This window comes from Manis javanica, chromosome 6 (assembly GCF_040802235.1).
Source record: "Manis javanica isolate MJ-LG chromosome 6, MJ_LKY, whole genome shotgun sequence".
NCBI classification, from domain to species: Eukaryota; Metazoa; Chordata; class Mammalia; order Pholidota; family Manidae; genus Manis; species Manis javanica.
Window position 1 is genome coordinate 14,800,969 of NC_133161.1, and position 14,085 is coordinate 14,815,053.

General features: G+C 37.6%; 1 protein-coding gene across 3 annotated transcripts in view; it reads right to left on the reverse strand.

Annotated features, from left to right (window-relative positions):
* The window catches only part of AKR1D1 (aldo-keto reductase family 1 member D1), a 49,248-nt gene extending 46,009 nt beyond the window's left edge, over positions 1-3,239 (reverse strand). The window contains exon 1 of one of the 3 annotated variants that reach the window (XM_073238392.1): positions 3,057-3,239. In XM_073238392.1, coding sequence (XP_073094493.1) covers positions 3,057-3,149 — 93 coding nt within the window. In that variant the 5' untranslated portion in view covers positions 3,150-3,239. The remainder of the gene's footprint in view (positions 1-3,056) is intronic. The other 2 variants (XM_073238390.1, XM_073238391.1) reach the window with 2 other exon arrangements.
* Positions 3,240-14,085: the final 10,846 nt, after the last annotated feature.

Consider the following 14,085-nt stretch of genomic DNA (forward strand, 5'->3'; position numbering starts at 1 on the left):
TATGTTTCATTTCTGAGGTGAATTACAACTCTTTTTTGGGAAAAGAGATGTGACTGCTTGTAACTGTCTCTAACCCGAGTATTTAATATAAATTTAATATAAAGTATTTAATATAAAAAGAAAATCAACCTGGTATAAGAACAAGTAGGTACTTAATAATACTTACGGGTCGACACAGCACTTTGTGCCCAGTGAGTTTCAGGATCGAGATATATATCTATCACCTAGATTTCAAGATATATATTCCTAGATACTTTCATATACAAAAATACACATAGACAGTCATAGTTAGAAATGTGCAGCTTCATTAACATCAGATATATTCAGAACAGGTGATACAGTAGAGGGATTAGAGCACAGGACCCAGTCTCTATTGGCTCAAATCCCAGCTCTGTTCTTCAGCATTATAAGTTTACGGCAATTTATTTTAACTCCCTATGCTTCAGCTATCTCATCTGTAAAGGGAGGTTATATGGTATCTCTTTTGTTGTGAGGATTGAATTAGAAAATGTACATAATGTGAGGCACTTAAAAGAGTTCCTGGCACATGGTTAAGTGTCCAGAATATTTTCTCTATTGTTACTGTATCTATTTACATCTCCATATCCTCTGATGCTCCCATGTATATGTGTATATATATATATATATCCACTTTGACAAACTCATTCATTCATTTGACAAGCATCAGCTGAACACCCATTACATGCCAGACACTATACAGGGAATATAGAACTGAAATGGACATGGTCTCCTTCCTTATAGGTTTTACAGTCTCATGGGGAAGATTGCAGAGGAACAATGATTACAATATAGCGTGATAAGTGCTACAGTGGAGTTGAGCACATGGGGCTATGTGAACACAGAGGAGGAACAATTGTGACGGCTGCAAGATGGGGTTCTAGGGAGAGGTATCCTCAGGCTGAGTCTCGAAGGTTTAGAAGTTAGCCAATTGAACAAAGCAGAATGCAGGGAATTACAGGTAGAGGGCCGGATGTTCAAAGGCACGGGGATGGGAGAGTTTTTCAAGGAATTTAGGTAGATCTGTTTTACACATAGTGATGGGTGGAAGATACTGCTGAATGGATGGGGCTTGACTGAACCATAAAGGCCCAATGTTCAAGGTAAGGAGTGGGGAGTCTACCCTATAACTGACAGGTAGCCATTGGAGTAATTACGCATAGATAAGACAAATCATCTTCAGGTCTGAGGAAGATCCTGATAGCCTCAATTTGGATCATTAATTAGAAGAATATTCCAAAGGTGAGTTAAGTAAGGCAGCGACAGTGCAGACAAAGATGAAGGTGTGAACTGGGGAAATGTTTCTGAGATAAAGTCAAGAGTGATTTAGTAATCATTTGGATATTATGCAGAAAAGGAATAAAAGGAAGAAGAGGGCAGAATGAAGGAACATATTCATATTTCTGGCTTGAGTGGCTGGGAGTGGTGGTGTTACTTGTTAAGAGGGGTGCTTTTGCTAGTGTCCCTTGGTGGGGAAGGGGAGATGGTTATTGTAGTTTCATCAGGTTGAGTTAGCAGCGCCTGTGGAAGATGGAGGACATACTTAATTGTCCAAAGAGCTTGTTAAAGGCATATTCTGAGGCTCTACCCCTAGAGAGCCAGATTCAGTAGACCAGACGTGAGGCCTAAGGATCTGTATTTTTAGAAATTGCCCCAGGTAGTTCTGATGTAGGCAGTTCAGTTGTATGTGGAGATATAAAAAACCGAACAGGACGTACAGATTTGGGAGTCTCTGATGTGGCTGAAGTCAGTATTACGATTGAGGCCACATAGAGACAGTGGGCAAAGTAAGAAGATAAAGACAAAGACCCGGACCCTTATAATTGTTCTAACAGTCATTTTCCTTTGCATTACCTAAAATAAGGGAATTGGGCAGCTGAAGTGGGATGTGGGTGGGATACAAATGTGAAGTACTCTTGGTATCCGTAGTTCATTTCTCCTCTGCTTTCCATTCTCCATGCTGTCCCAGAGTTTTTTTTCAAGAACACTGATCCAGTGATACTATTCATCTGTTCTTAAACTTTAGGTAATTCCTCCTTTTCTATAGAATAAAGTTCCAACTCCTCACCCTGGTATTTAAGGTCCTGTATAATCCATTCTTATCTTATATCTCCAGATCCAGCTGCTATTCCCTCCACCACTAATTCCACGTGCCAGGCTCTGTGAGGTTGGCCTTTCCTAGACAGGTGTATCCATGCGCCTCTCTACTTCTTCTGCCTAAAATGTGCTGCCTCAGCTCCGCTTCTCCGCCTGACTCATACTTAGCTTTACAGAGTTCATCCACATATAATCACTCAAATTTCAGTAGTATTTCTACACATAGCACTGTTTTTTTCTGGTAATCAGCATTAAATGTGGACTTGCAATGAGGAAAGCAGAAAAATGTTTATCTTATAAGCAGAGATTTTACCATGTTTTAATGAAAACCCACTCAATCTTCATGGTCAAATTGGTTCCTTTTCCTTTGTTTTCAGAGAGATACTGCTTAAAGTTCTAGGATAACGTTTATTCTTACCTTCATTGCTCTACAATCAGTTATTAAAGAGTCTGCCTCGTCTAAGAGATTCTTTAATCCCATGGCAGCAGAGACAGTGCACTCCTCTTAGTTGAAGCTTCTATAGCCCAGTGCTTCAAATATGGTTTTTGTTAGACCGAACTCAAAGTTTTTGTTAGACTGAACTCATTTTTTGTTAGACTGAACTCAAAGTTCTCAAGTATAAACTTAAAAGAAATCATAAACCATAAACTCAGAAATTTCATGCGCCTCAGTTCAATCTGGTGATTAGCATTCAGCTACATTTTAGTAAGGGAGGCAGAAAGGTCCCATTTGGCAATCTGGGATAATTTAAAATCATGAACTGATTTAGTTAAATCTTTGGCTCAATACTCATTCAGCCAAAGAATAGTTCTGAGGGGTTAATTTACTACACAAAAAGCAGACCATGAGATCCATTCAAAATGAATTACACCTCGTGCTTTAGGGAAGTTTCTAACACACACACACACACACACACACACACACACACACACACGCTTACCAGTTTAGGTTCTGAGTAAGTTCCAAGTCCAATGATAGGAATGCTATTTCCATCATGCAGAGGTATGCGGTGATTTGCAACACTGAGGTACATCTTGGGAAGAGTCTGGGGTTTCACCTTCTGGGAGTGACTCAGAATACTGCAGGAATCTTTTTGAAACAGTCTACTTAATGAGAGAGAGAAGAGGGTCAGTGGGAGGAGCTGTAGGAGTGAAGAGAGATTAACAAATCTATTTCTCAACCTGTTTTTCCAGGTTGTCCTGAAATTGTCCTTTGGACTTTATCAGAGGCATGTAAATAACAACCCATTGAGAGCTTATGCTTACTTTTCTGCAAAGAAAAGATGGGAAAATAAAAGGGAACAAATCTATCTGACTTCTATCAGTTAGTTTTTGTTGACAGGTAATAGGCTGATCTCAAATTCTCTTAACCTATAAGGAAACTTATAGTTCATATTCCTGAAAACTTTAATATCAGGGCTAGTCAGGTGAGACTAGAGCAGTTTTCTAGGACTTTTCTGGAGATTCTAATGTGGCAGGACTGGGAAGGGGCCTGGGATTTTTATCGCCTAGTTAGGTTGGGAAACACTGGCTAGAGAAACAAATGATATGGCCAGGAACCAACTTCTCACTCTGCAGGTCATCTCTCTGCCTCTCGCCCTCTCAACCGACTCTCCCCTTATCATTGGACAATGGGAACCAGTCATGGAGTGACATGGTTCCAGATGAAAAACCAGCAAAACAGAGATTCTGTGGTAATGAGAAATGGAGTTTTTTGGCCTTGAGTGCCTTTCTTTGTTCATGGATCCTCCACAAAGTCAATCATGGTGGTCAAGGAAGTATAAGATTGATTGCCTTAAGATGGTTTAAATAGGAGTTGGGGTTAATCTCGCTTGGGACGATTCTGAAGATTATTAAGAAAAACAAAAAGGAAGCAGTTAGGGAAACAATTAACAAATATTTATTATAGTTTTTCTTCAAAGGTTTGTGCTGTGTATAAAATGAGAGATTTGGACCTGGTGACCCCCAACAGTAACTGTGTCACGAGGGTGAAAATGTTCCTAAGTGTGTCTATAATTCACTCGCCCTCTTTCTAGGGCATTCTTTCTTGCTACATACATATCATTAGCCAGGGGACACAGTATTTCAGCTAGGTTGGAGCAGTGTGGAACATGGGTGGTAGTGGTCTTTAACATCATTTGACAGTTGATCCAGTAAATGTAGCACACGTACACACTTGTATAAATACCATCACAATTGGGATACTGGAAAGTTCTATAACCCAGAGAACTCCTTCATGTTATTTCTTTACAATCATTTCTCTGCGTCCTAACCCCTGGATATCACTATCTGTTGTCCATTGCTCAAGTTTTATCTTTTGAGAAATATCTTATGAATTGAATCATATAGTATGTAGTTTTTGATTTTGGCTTCCTTCACTCAGCATAATGCCTTTGAGATTCATTTACCTTGCTGTTTGTACCAATAGCTTATTCATTTTTTACTGCTGAGTAGTATTCCAATATATATATATATATATATATATATATATATATACACACACACACACACACACACACACACACACTGTAGTATATATATATATATATATATGTATATATGTACTGTAGTGTTTCCCTATTTGAAGAACATTTGGTTTGCTTCCAGTTTTTGGTAATTGTGAATAGAATTGTTAACATATGTATATGTGTTTTTGTATGGACATTAGTTTTCATTTCTCTAGTAATGGATTGCTGGGTCAAGTGGCTAGTGTGCTGAACTTTGTAAGAAGCAGCCAAAATGATTTTCGGAATGGTCATAACATAATCCCCACTAGTGATGCATGTGAGCTGCAATTGTCCCATGTCCTTGACAGCAGTTGGATTGTCCGTTATTTTTATTTTAGTCATTCTGATAGGTTTGTCATGGTATCTCATTGTTATTTTAATTTGCATTTCCCATGTGCATAATGATGTTGCACACCTTATTATGTACTTATTTTCCATCTATGTTGCCTCTGGGTGAAGTGCCTATTCAAGTTTTTGCCCAGTTTTTTTAATCGAGTTGTCTTCTTAGTGTTGAGTTTTTAGATTTCTTGGTAAATTCTTGGTACATATTCTTTACTGGACATGTGGTTTGAGAATATTTTTTTCTCAATCTATGGTTTGTCTTTTCATTCTCTTAACTGTGTATTTCATACAGCAAAATATTTTAATTTTGATAATATTCATTGTTCAGTTTTTTGGGAGTTTTTTTGCATTGTGCTTTGAGTGCCATGTCAAATAATTTTTTGTCTAACTCCAGGTCACAGAACTTTTATTCTATGATTTTTTTCTAGAAATCTCATAATTTCATGTTTTCCATTTACCTATAATCCATTTTGAGTAAATTTTTGTAAAATTTAGCAGATTCAGGTAGAGGTGTTTCTTTTGTTTTACATAAGGGTATATATGTATATTATTCTAATTCTATTTCCGAAAAAAACAGTGCTTTCCCCACTGAATTTCTTTTGCACTATTTAAAAAATTTTTTCAACTTTTACATTTTTTATGTCATGGTACATACAATAAAATGTACAAATCTTAGTGTACAGCTTGATGAATTTTGACATGTGTAACCATACATTCATGTAACTATGAGCCAGATTGAGATACAAATACCCACAATTTTTTCTTCCTTTATTTATTTAACCCATCTGTCTACCTCCCTCCCAGTGGCGATGGTTCACTCATTTGGTTTTTTTTTTTTTTTTGGAATCCACATGTGAGTGAAATCATACTGAATTTCTCTTTCTCTGTCTGACTTACTTGACTTAGCATACTAGCCTCTAGGTCTGTCCACATTGTTGCAAATGGCAAGATTTCTTTCTGTTTTATGGCTAAATAACATTGCATTGTATATATGTACCACATCTTTTTTTATCCATTCATCTATTGGTAGACATTTAGGTTGCTTCCATATCTTGGCCATTGTAAGTAATGCAGCAATAAACATAGGAGTGCATATATCTTTTCAAATCAGGGGTTTTTGTTTTCTTTTCTTCGGGTATATTCCCAGAAGTGGAATTGCTGGTCCATATAATATTTCTATTTTTAGTATTGTGAAGGACCTCCATACTGCTTTCCACAGTGGCTGCCCCAATTGACATTCCCACCAACAGTGTAGGAGGGTTCCCTTTTCTCCACATCCTCTCCAAATCTTATTATTTCTTGTCTCTTGGATAGTGACCATTCTAACAGGTGGGAGGTGATGTTTCATTGTGGTTTTGATTTGCATTTCCCTGATGATTAGTGACATGGAGCATCTCTTCCTGTGCCTGTCAGCCATTTGTATTTCTTCTTTGGCAAGATGTGTATTCAGGTCCTGTGCCCATTTTTAAATCTGATTGTTTGTTTTCGGGTCCTGAGGCATAGCCTGATATATTGAAATTGTATTTATTATGTTGAGGTACATTCCCTCTATACACATTTTGTTAAGAGTTTTTATCATGAATGGATGCTGAATTTTCAGCAATAATTGAGAAACCATATGGTTTTTATCCTTCCTTTTGTTAATGTGGTATGCATTGATTTGTAGATATTGAACCATCCATGCATCCCCAGAATAAATCCCACTTAGTCATGGTGAATGATCCTTTTAATGTATTTTTGAATTCAGTTTATATTCAAAACCAGTATTCTGTTGAGGATTTCTGCATCTATACTTACCAGGGATATTAGTCTGTAATTTTTTTTTTGTACTGACTGTTTAGTTTTGGTATCAAGGCAGTATGAATTTGGGAGCTTGCTTTCCTCTTCAATTTTTTAGAATAGTTTGAGAAGGCTAGGTATCATTTTCTTTAAAAATTTGATAAAAGTCTCTTGAGAAGCCATCTGGTCCTGAAATTTTGTTTGTTGTTAAGTTTTTTTTTGTTCTGCTTCAATTTCATTATAGTAATGGGTCTGTTCCAATTTTCTATTACTTTCTGGTTCAGTCTTGGGAGATTGCATGTTTCTAGAAATTTATCTACTTCTAGGTTGTCCCAGTTTGTTGACATACACTTTTTCATAATAATCTCTTATAATTGTTTGTATTTCTGTGGTGCCAGTTTCAACTTTTCTTTCATTTGGTTTTGTGTTCCCTCTCTCTTTTTCTTGATGAGTCTAGCTGAAGTTTTATTGATTTAGTTTGCTTTTTCAAAGAATCAACTCTTAGATTTATTGAACTTTTATAATTTTTTTCTGTTTTTCATTTATTTCTGCTCTGATATTTATTTTTTCTTTCTTCAACTAACTTTAGGCTTTGTTTATTCTTTTTTCTAGTTCCTTCAGGTGTAGAATTAGATTGTTTATTTGGGATTTTTCTTGTTTCTTGAGGTAGTCTTGAAATGCTCTAAACTTCCTTCTTAGAACTGTTTTTGCTGCATCCCAAAGATTTTACATTGTTGTGTTTCTATTTTCATTATTCTCTAAATATTTTTGATTTCCTCTTTAATTTCTTCATTAACTTATTGTTTAGTAGTATGCTATTTAGCCTCCATGTTTTTTGTGTGTTTGACATCTTTTTCCTGTAATTGATTTCCACTTTCATACTGTTGAGGTCAGAAAAGATGTTTGGTGGATTTCAGTCTTCCTAAATTTATTAAGACTTGTTTTATGGCCTAACATGTGATCTATCAGGAAGAATGTTCTGTGTACATTTGAGTATTCTCCAAGAATGAGTATTCTGCTGTTTTTGGATGAAATGTTCTGTACATATTGTTGGAGTCTGGGGGTTGCCTATGAGGTTTTGGGGCAATGCAAAGGTGCTCAAAAGAGGCCACTGTATTCTGTGTAAAGCTGTACTTCTTATACTGTTACAGTGCTAATTCATGGTTACATAAGTATTGAAGACGTGCATGCATGTGGCCTTCATGGCCATGTGTCTGGCCTTCAAGGCCCTTATCTAGCTCCTTTCTCATGGGTACAACACACTGTGTTTTCAGGTTTCTCTAGGGCAGACATATCTGGCTCCATACAAGGCCAGACATACTTGGGGTGAAGCAGCAGACAGCTCTACTCGTAGAACAGTAGGGAAAGTGACAGGGGGGCTTCCTACACATATCTACTAGTTATTTTTGATCTAATGTGGTGTTCAATGCTACTGTTTCCTTATTCATTTTCTGTCTGGATGATTTATCCATTGATGTAAGTGGGGTGCAAAAGTCTCCTGTTATTATTATATTATTGTCAATTTCTCCTTTCACATCTGTTAGTATTTGCTTTATGTATTTAGGTGCTTCTCTGTTGGGTGCATAGCTTTTATAATTGTTATGTCTTCTAGTTGGATTGAGCTCTTAATCATTTATAACATCCTTCTTTGTCTCTTTTTACAGTCTTTGTTTTAAAGTCTATTTTGTCTCACATAAGTATTGCTACTCCAGCTTTTTTTTTTTCATTTCTATTTGCATGAAATATCTTTTTCCATCCCTCCAGTTTCAGTCTGTGTGTGTCTTTAGGTCTGAAGTGAGTCTTTTGTAAGCAGCAGAGATATAGGTCATTTCTTTTAAATCTATTCAGTCGCCCTATGTCTTTTGATTGGAGCATTTAGTTCATTTATGTCTAAAGTAATTATTTAAAGGATTATACTTATAACCATTTTGTTAAGTGTTTTCTGGTTGTTTTGTGATCCTTTCTTCCTCTCTTACCATCTTCCCTTGTACAAGACTTTAGTACTATTGTTGGATTCCTTTCTCCTTATTTTTCTATGTATATCTATCATAGGGTTTTGGTTTGTGGTTATTAAGTGGTTTATATATGACATCTTACAAAAACACCTGTTTATGTTAAGTTGATGTTCACTTAAGTTTGAATGCATTCTAACAGCACTATTTTTAACTCCCCCCCTAATTTTATGTATATTTTATCTTCTTTAGCACCTTTTATTTAGTGTTTCCCTTAAATGACTTTTAGAAGTAGTTTTTACTACTTTTGCCTTTTAACCTTCATATCAGTTTTTAAGTGATTAGTCTAGTATCTTTGCTATGTGTTTACCAATGAAATTTTTTCTTTTCATAATTTTCTCATTTCTTGTTATAGCCTTTTCTTTTCCTCTTAAAGAAGTTCCTTTAACATTAAGTCTGGTTTAGTTGTGATGAACTCCTTTAACCTGTGTTTATCCAAGAAGCTCTTTAACTCTCCTGCGATTCTGAGTGATAACCTTGCTGAGGTAGAGTATTCTTGATTATAGGTCTTTCTCTTTTAGCACTTTGACTACATCATGCCACTCTTCTTTGGCCTGTAAAATTTATGCTGAAAAATCAGCTGATACCTTATGGCATTTCTCTTTTAAGCAACTTGTTGCTTTTCTCTCACTGCTTTTAAGATTCTCCCTTTGTCTTTGATTTTTGACATTTTAATTGTTATGCATCTTGGTGTGGAGCATGGGCTCATTTTGTTGGGGGCTCTGCGTGCTTCCTGGACCTGGACACATTTCCTTTCCTAGGTTAGGGAAGTTTTCAGCTATTGTTTCTTAAAATAAGATTTCCACCCCTTTCTCTCTTTCTTCTTCTGGGACTCCTATAATGCAAATATTAGGATGTTTGACGTTGCCTCAGAGTTCCTTTAACCTATCCTAATTTTTATAAAGTGTTTTTTCTTTCTGCTGTTCAGCTTGAGTGCTTTCCATTGTTCTGTCTTCCAAAATATCAATCTGTTCTGAATCCTATAAGCTGTGGTTGATTGTTTCTAGTGTATTTTTCATTTCATTTATTATATTCTTCATCTCTGATTTGTTCTTTTTTTTAATATTTGATATCTCTCCATTGAGGATCTCACTGAGTTTATCCACTCTTTTCTCAAGTCTGATGAACAACTTTATAACCATTATTTTAAAATCTTTTTTGTCAGATAGATTGCTTAACTCTGTTTCATTTAGTTCTTTTTCTAAGGTTTTGTCATGGTCTTTTGCTTCAAGCATATTCCTGTGTCTCATTTTGTTTTACTTTCTGTGTTTGTTATTGTAGGTTAGGTGAAAGGGCTATCTCTTCCAGTCTTGAAGCCATGGCCTTGTGTAAGAATGTCCCCTCAGTAGACTGCATGTGCCTGGTGGTTTGGGCTGGCTGGTTAGAGGCTAGATGGGCATGGACTGAGGTGTCCCATTGCTGGGGTTTCTAGGGCATAGACTGTATCTTCTGTGTGATTGTCAGTAGGGCCATGCTAATGGGGTGACTGGGAGTGGATGGGTGCTGCCCAGGGTCTCCTGGGTTGGCATTGATATTGGCCACGCAAATGGGGCTTTTGAAGATGGAAGGAACATGGGGAAGGTGGATCTGGGTGGGCATTGTGCTAGTACCAGCTTGGTGGAACTGCTGGATCCCTGACAGGGATGTTTGGGTGTGGTCAGGGGCTGGGAGGCTGTCTCTGTCATGTCTGAAGCAGGTATGTTCACCTGACCTTGATCTTGCACTATTAGTGTGTGTGGAAAATGTAAACAGTGGCACCCACCTTGTTCCCATCTGTGTTACCAACATGCAGACATGATGTAACCAATGTGGCTCAACCCATTCCTGTTTGCAGTAGCAGGGTGCAGGCAGGATATAATGGCACTCACCCTGTTCCTGTCTGCACTAGCAGTGTTCAGGGGTAATGTAAATGATATAACTCACCATGTTCCCGTTTGCACTAATAATGTTGCAGTGTGTTGGGGAGGACATAAACAATGCTGCTCACCCTGTTGTCCATGCTGGCATTGTCAATGGGGAGAACATGAACACTGGTACTCATCCTGTTCCCATTGACACTAGGAGTGCCCAGGGGAACATAAGCAATAGATCTGGAGAGTTCCAGAAGTTCCCCTGCTGTTTGATGGGTAATCATATTATAAAAATCAGCTCCCTTCAATTATTAAACCCTCCAACTCATGGCATTTTTCCTGTACCAAAGGGCAGGTGAGTCTTTTCTGGTAGCTCAGCAGTCTCTCTCCTCTACTGCAGATCTGTGCTGGGTGGAGCTTTCTGTCTCCCATGTCTCTGTCTTTGGGTGGGGTTCCCTCTCTCCCCCATTACCATGTCTCCATCTCTCCTGCCATCTTATTTGGTCTTTTTATCCCTTGTTGTGCAGAAGGTGTTCATTCAGGCCTCAGTTCTTCCTCAGAATTAATTGTTTTTTGTGTAGGTATAGATTCAGTGTATATATGGGAGGAGGTCAGCTGAGGCTCCTTCTACAGCACCATCTTGGACCCACCTCACTGTTTTGCACTGTTGTTAAGAATTAAAGGCCATATTTGGATGAGCTTATTTTGGGTTTTCTATTTTGTTTCATTGATCTGTATGTCTTTTACTTTACTGATACCACATTTTCTTCATTACTGCAGCTTTATAATAAGCCTTAAAATCATATAGTATAATTCTTCCAACTTTATTCTTCTCTTCCAAAGTACTTTTGCTATTCTTTTCCTTTACTGTCTATATAAATTTGGAATCAATTTATGTCTTCAGAAGTCCTGCTGGAGTTTTCATTAGATGCACAGACACTGAAAAGGAACTAATGGTTACCAAGGGAAAAGGGAGTGGGCAGGGGAGGGGCCCTGTTGAACCACTGTGATGTACATTTGACAAAAATAAAAAAATTTAAATTAAAAAATGTCCTGCTGGAGTTTTTTATTGGAATTGAATTAAATCTATAGATCAGCTTGTTACATTTACTACATTGTTCAAAATTTTTTAGCAGAGTATTTCTCTCCATTTATTTAGCTCTTTAGTATTTTGAAGTTTTCAGCATACATATATTTTTGTTTTATTAGGTTTATAAATAAGTCAAGGTAGAAATATTTATTTTTTAAAGTTACTATAAATGTCATAAAAAAAAACCTTGTTTCCAGTATTACATTGCTAATAGGATTGATTTGCATGACTTCCATCATTTTGACTTTATTGACACTTTATTTATTGCCTGCTATATTATCTATCCTGGAGAATATTCTATGTGCATTTGAGAACAATACGTATTTTGCTGTTTTGGGTTCAGTGTTTTATAGATTTTAGATCCAGTTGACTCATGGCCTCATTCAAGTCTACTATTTTTTTGTTGATCTTATGTCTGTTTTTTTTACCCATTATTGAGAGTAGGGTATTGAAGTCTCCAACTGTTACTATAAAATATCTATTTCTCCTTTCAGTTATGCCAGTTTTTGCTTCATATACTTTGTGGCTCTTTTGTTAGGTGATATATACTTATAATTGGTATATCTTGATATATTGGCCCTCTTGTCAACATATAATGTCCTTTTTTGTTTCTTATAACAATTATAATCTTAAAATCCATGTTGTCTGATACTAGTACAACCACCCTAGATCTCTTATAATTTTTTTTGCATTTTTTTCTCCTTTTACTCTCAATGTACTGTGTCTTTGAATTTAAAGTGAGTATCTTTTAGACAAAATATATTTAGATTACATTTAAAACTTATTATTTCAATCTCTCCCTTTTAATTGGACCAGTTCATTTACCTTTCAAGTAATTATTGATAAGGAAAGATTTACTTCTGCAATTTTGCTATTTGTTTTCTATGTCTTATTCCCTTTTTATTTCTTAATCCCTCCACTATTGCCTTCTTCTGTGAGTGATTTTTTTCTTCTTTCTTTCTTTTTTTTTTTTTAGTTTACTGTTTTGCTTCCCATCTTGTTTCTTTCTCTTTATACTCAAAATAATTTTTTTCCTGGATACTTAGTCACTTGGGCTGCTATAACAAAATACCATAGACTACATGGCTTAAAAAGTAGTCATTATGAGAACAAGGGAGAAAAGATGGTGGTGTGAGTAGTGTGGCAGAAACCTCCTCCCAAAAACACATGTATTTTGAAAATACAGCAAATACAACTATTCCTGAAAGAGTGACCAGAAGTAAGAGTACACCAGTCAGTCTACATCTGGGAGAAGGCAACATATCATGGAAAAGGGTAAAGTAAAAATCTGTGACTTGGCAGGACCTGAGCACTCCTCCCACCCCTGGTCACCAGCAGGAAGAAAAGAATCAGAGTGGGGAGGGAGTGGAAGCCCAGGATTGCTACATACCCAGCCCCAGAAATATACCCCGGGAGCACAAATCCACATTATATGGTGCTCTGGAGATTAGAGGGGCTGAAAAGCAAAGTCTGAGACTAAGACTGTGAACAGGTTCCCACCACTGGCTGCCCTGGAACAAAAGAAAAGCAGGTACTTTAAAATACTTCTCAACAGTCAGAAGGCTCCTAAAGGGGCAAGGGTTTAGGAGAAGGAAGATGAACAAAATCGTCCTGGCACACTCAGCCTAGCAGGCTGGGAACTTTCAGGAGCTTCAGGCACACTATCCTGTGGGATTAATGGGATTAATACATAAATCAAGTAATATAGAAATCAAATGTAAGAATACATATGACCTGATTGTTTCTCCTACAACTCCTTATGCACGATCAATAACAGAATGAGTAAAGCCAAAACATTTCTACAACTTGTGACCTCCCTCACATGGTTTCGGTGTCCTTGAGGAATGTCATGTCCTAGGGCTGGACTCAAGGTCAGATAATGTTTGTGTGTTGATCATGTGCTGAACCCCCTACTCAGAATTCTTTGGATGTTTGGGTTCATTTGCTCAATAAATATGAGGAGTGCCTTTTCAGCATTACTCTTGTGCTGTGATTCCATGAGTCCCCTGGCTGGCCCTTTCAGATCTTCAGCATTCCGTCGCGTTCCCTTCCAATCTGTGGGTTGGAGGCCGGGGGAGGCAACAGTATCCCCCCGTTTGGCAATGCAGCCCCAAGGCCCCTCACTACGGTAAGCAGCCTGCTGCTCCTTCCTCCCTGCCGGCACCTGCAAGCAAACCGGCTGTCCTCACCATCGCTGCAGACAAGCCAGAAGGCAGCACTGCCTACAGCACCCACACAGCTTAATGTAGAGGCTTCACCTTGCATGCGGCTAACCGGCCCAGACCAAGAGGCTGTTCCCTGTACATAGTTAATAGGCACAGACAGAGGAGAAAGGGGCTGAGACTGGGAGGCACAAAGGGGCTTTGTTCTCATGGCAGAACCTGCGCTGC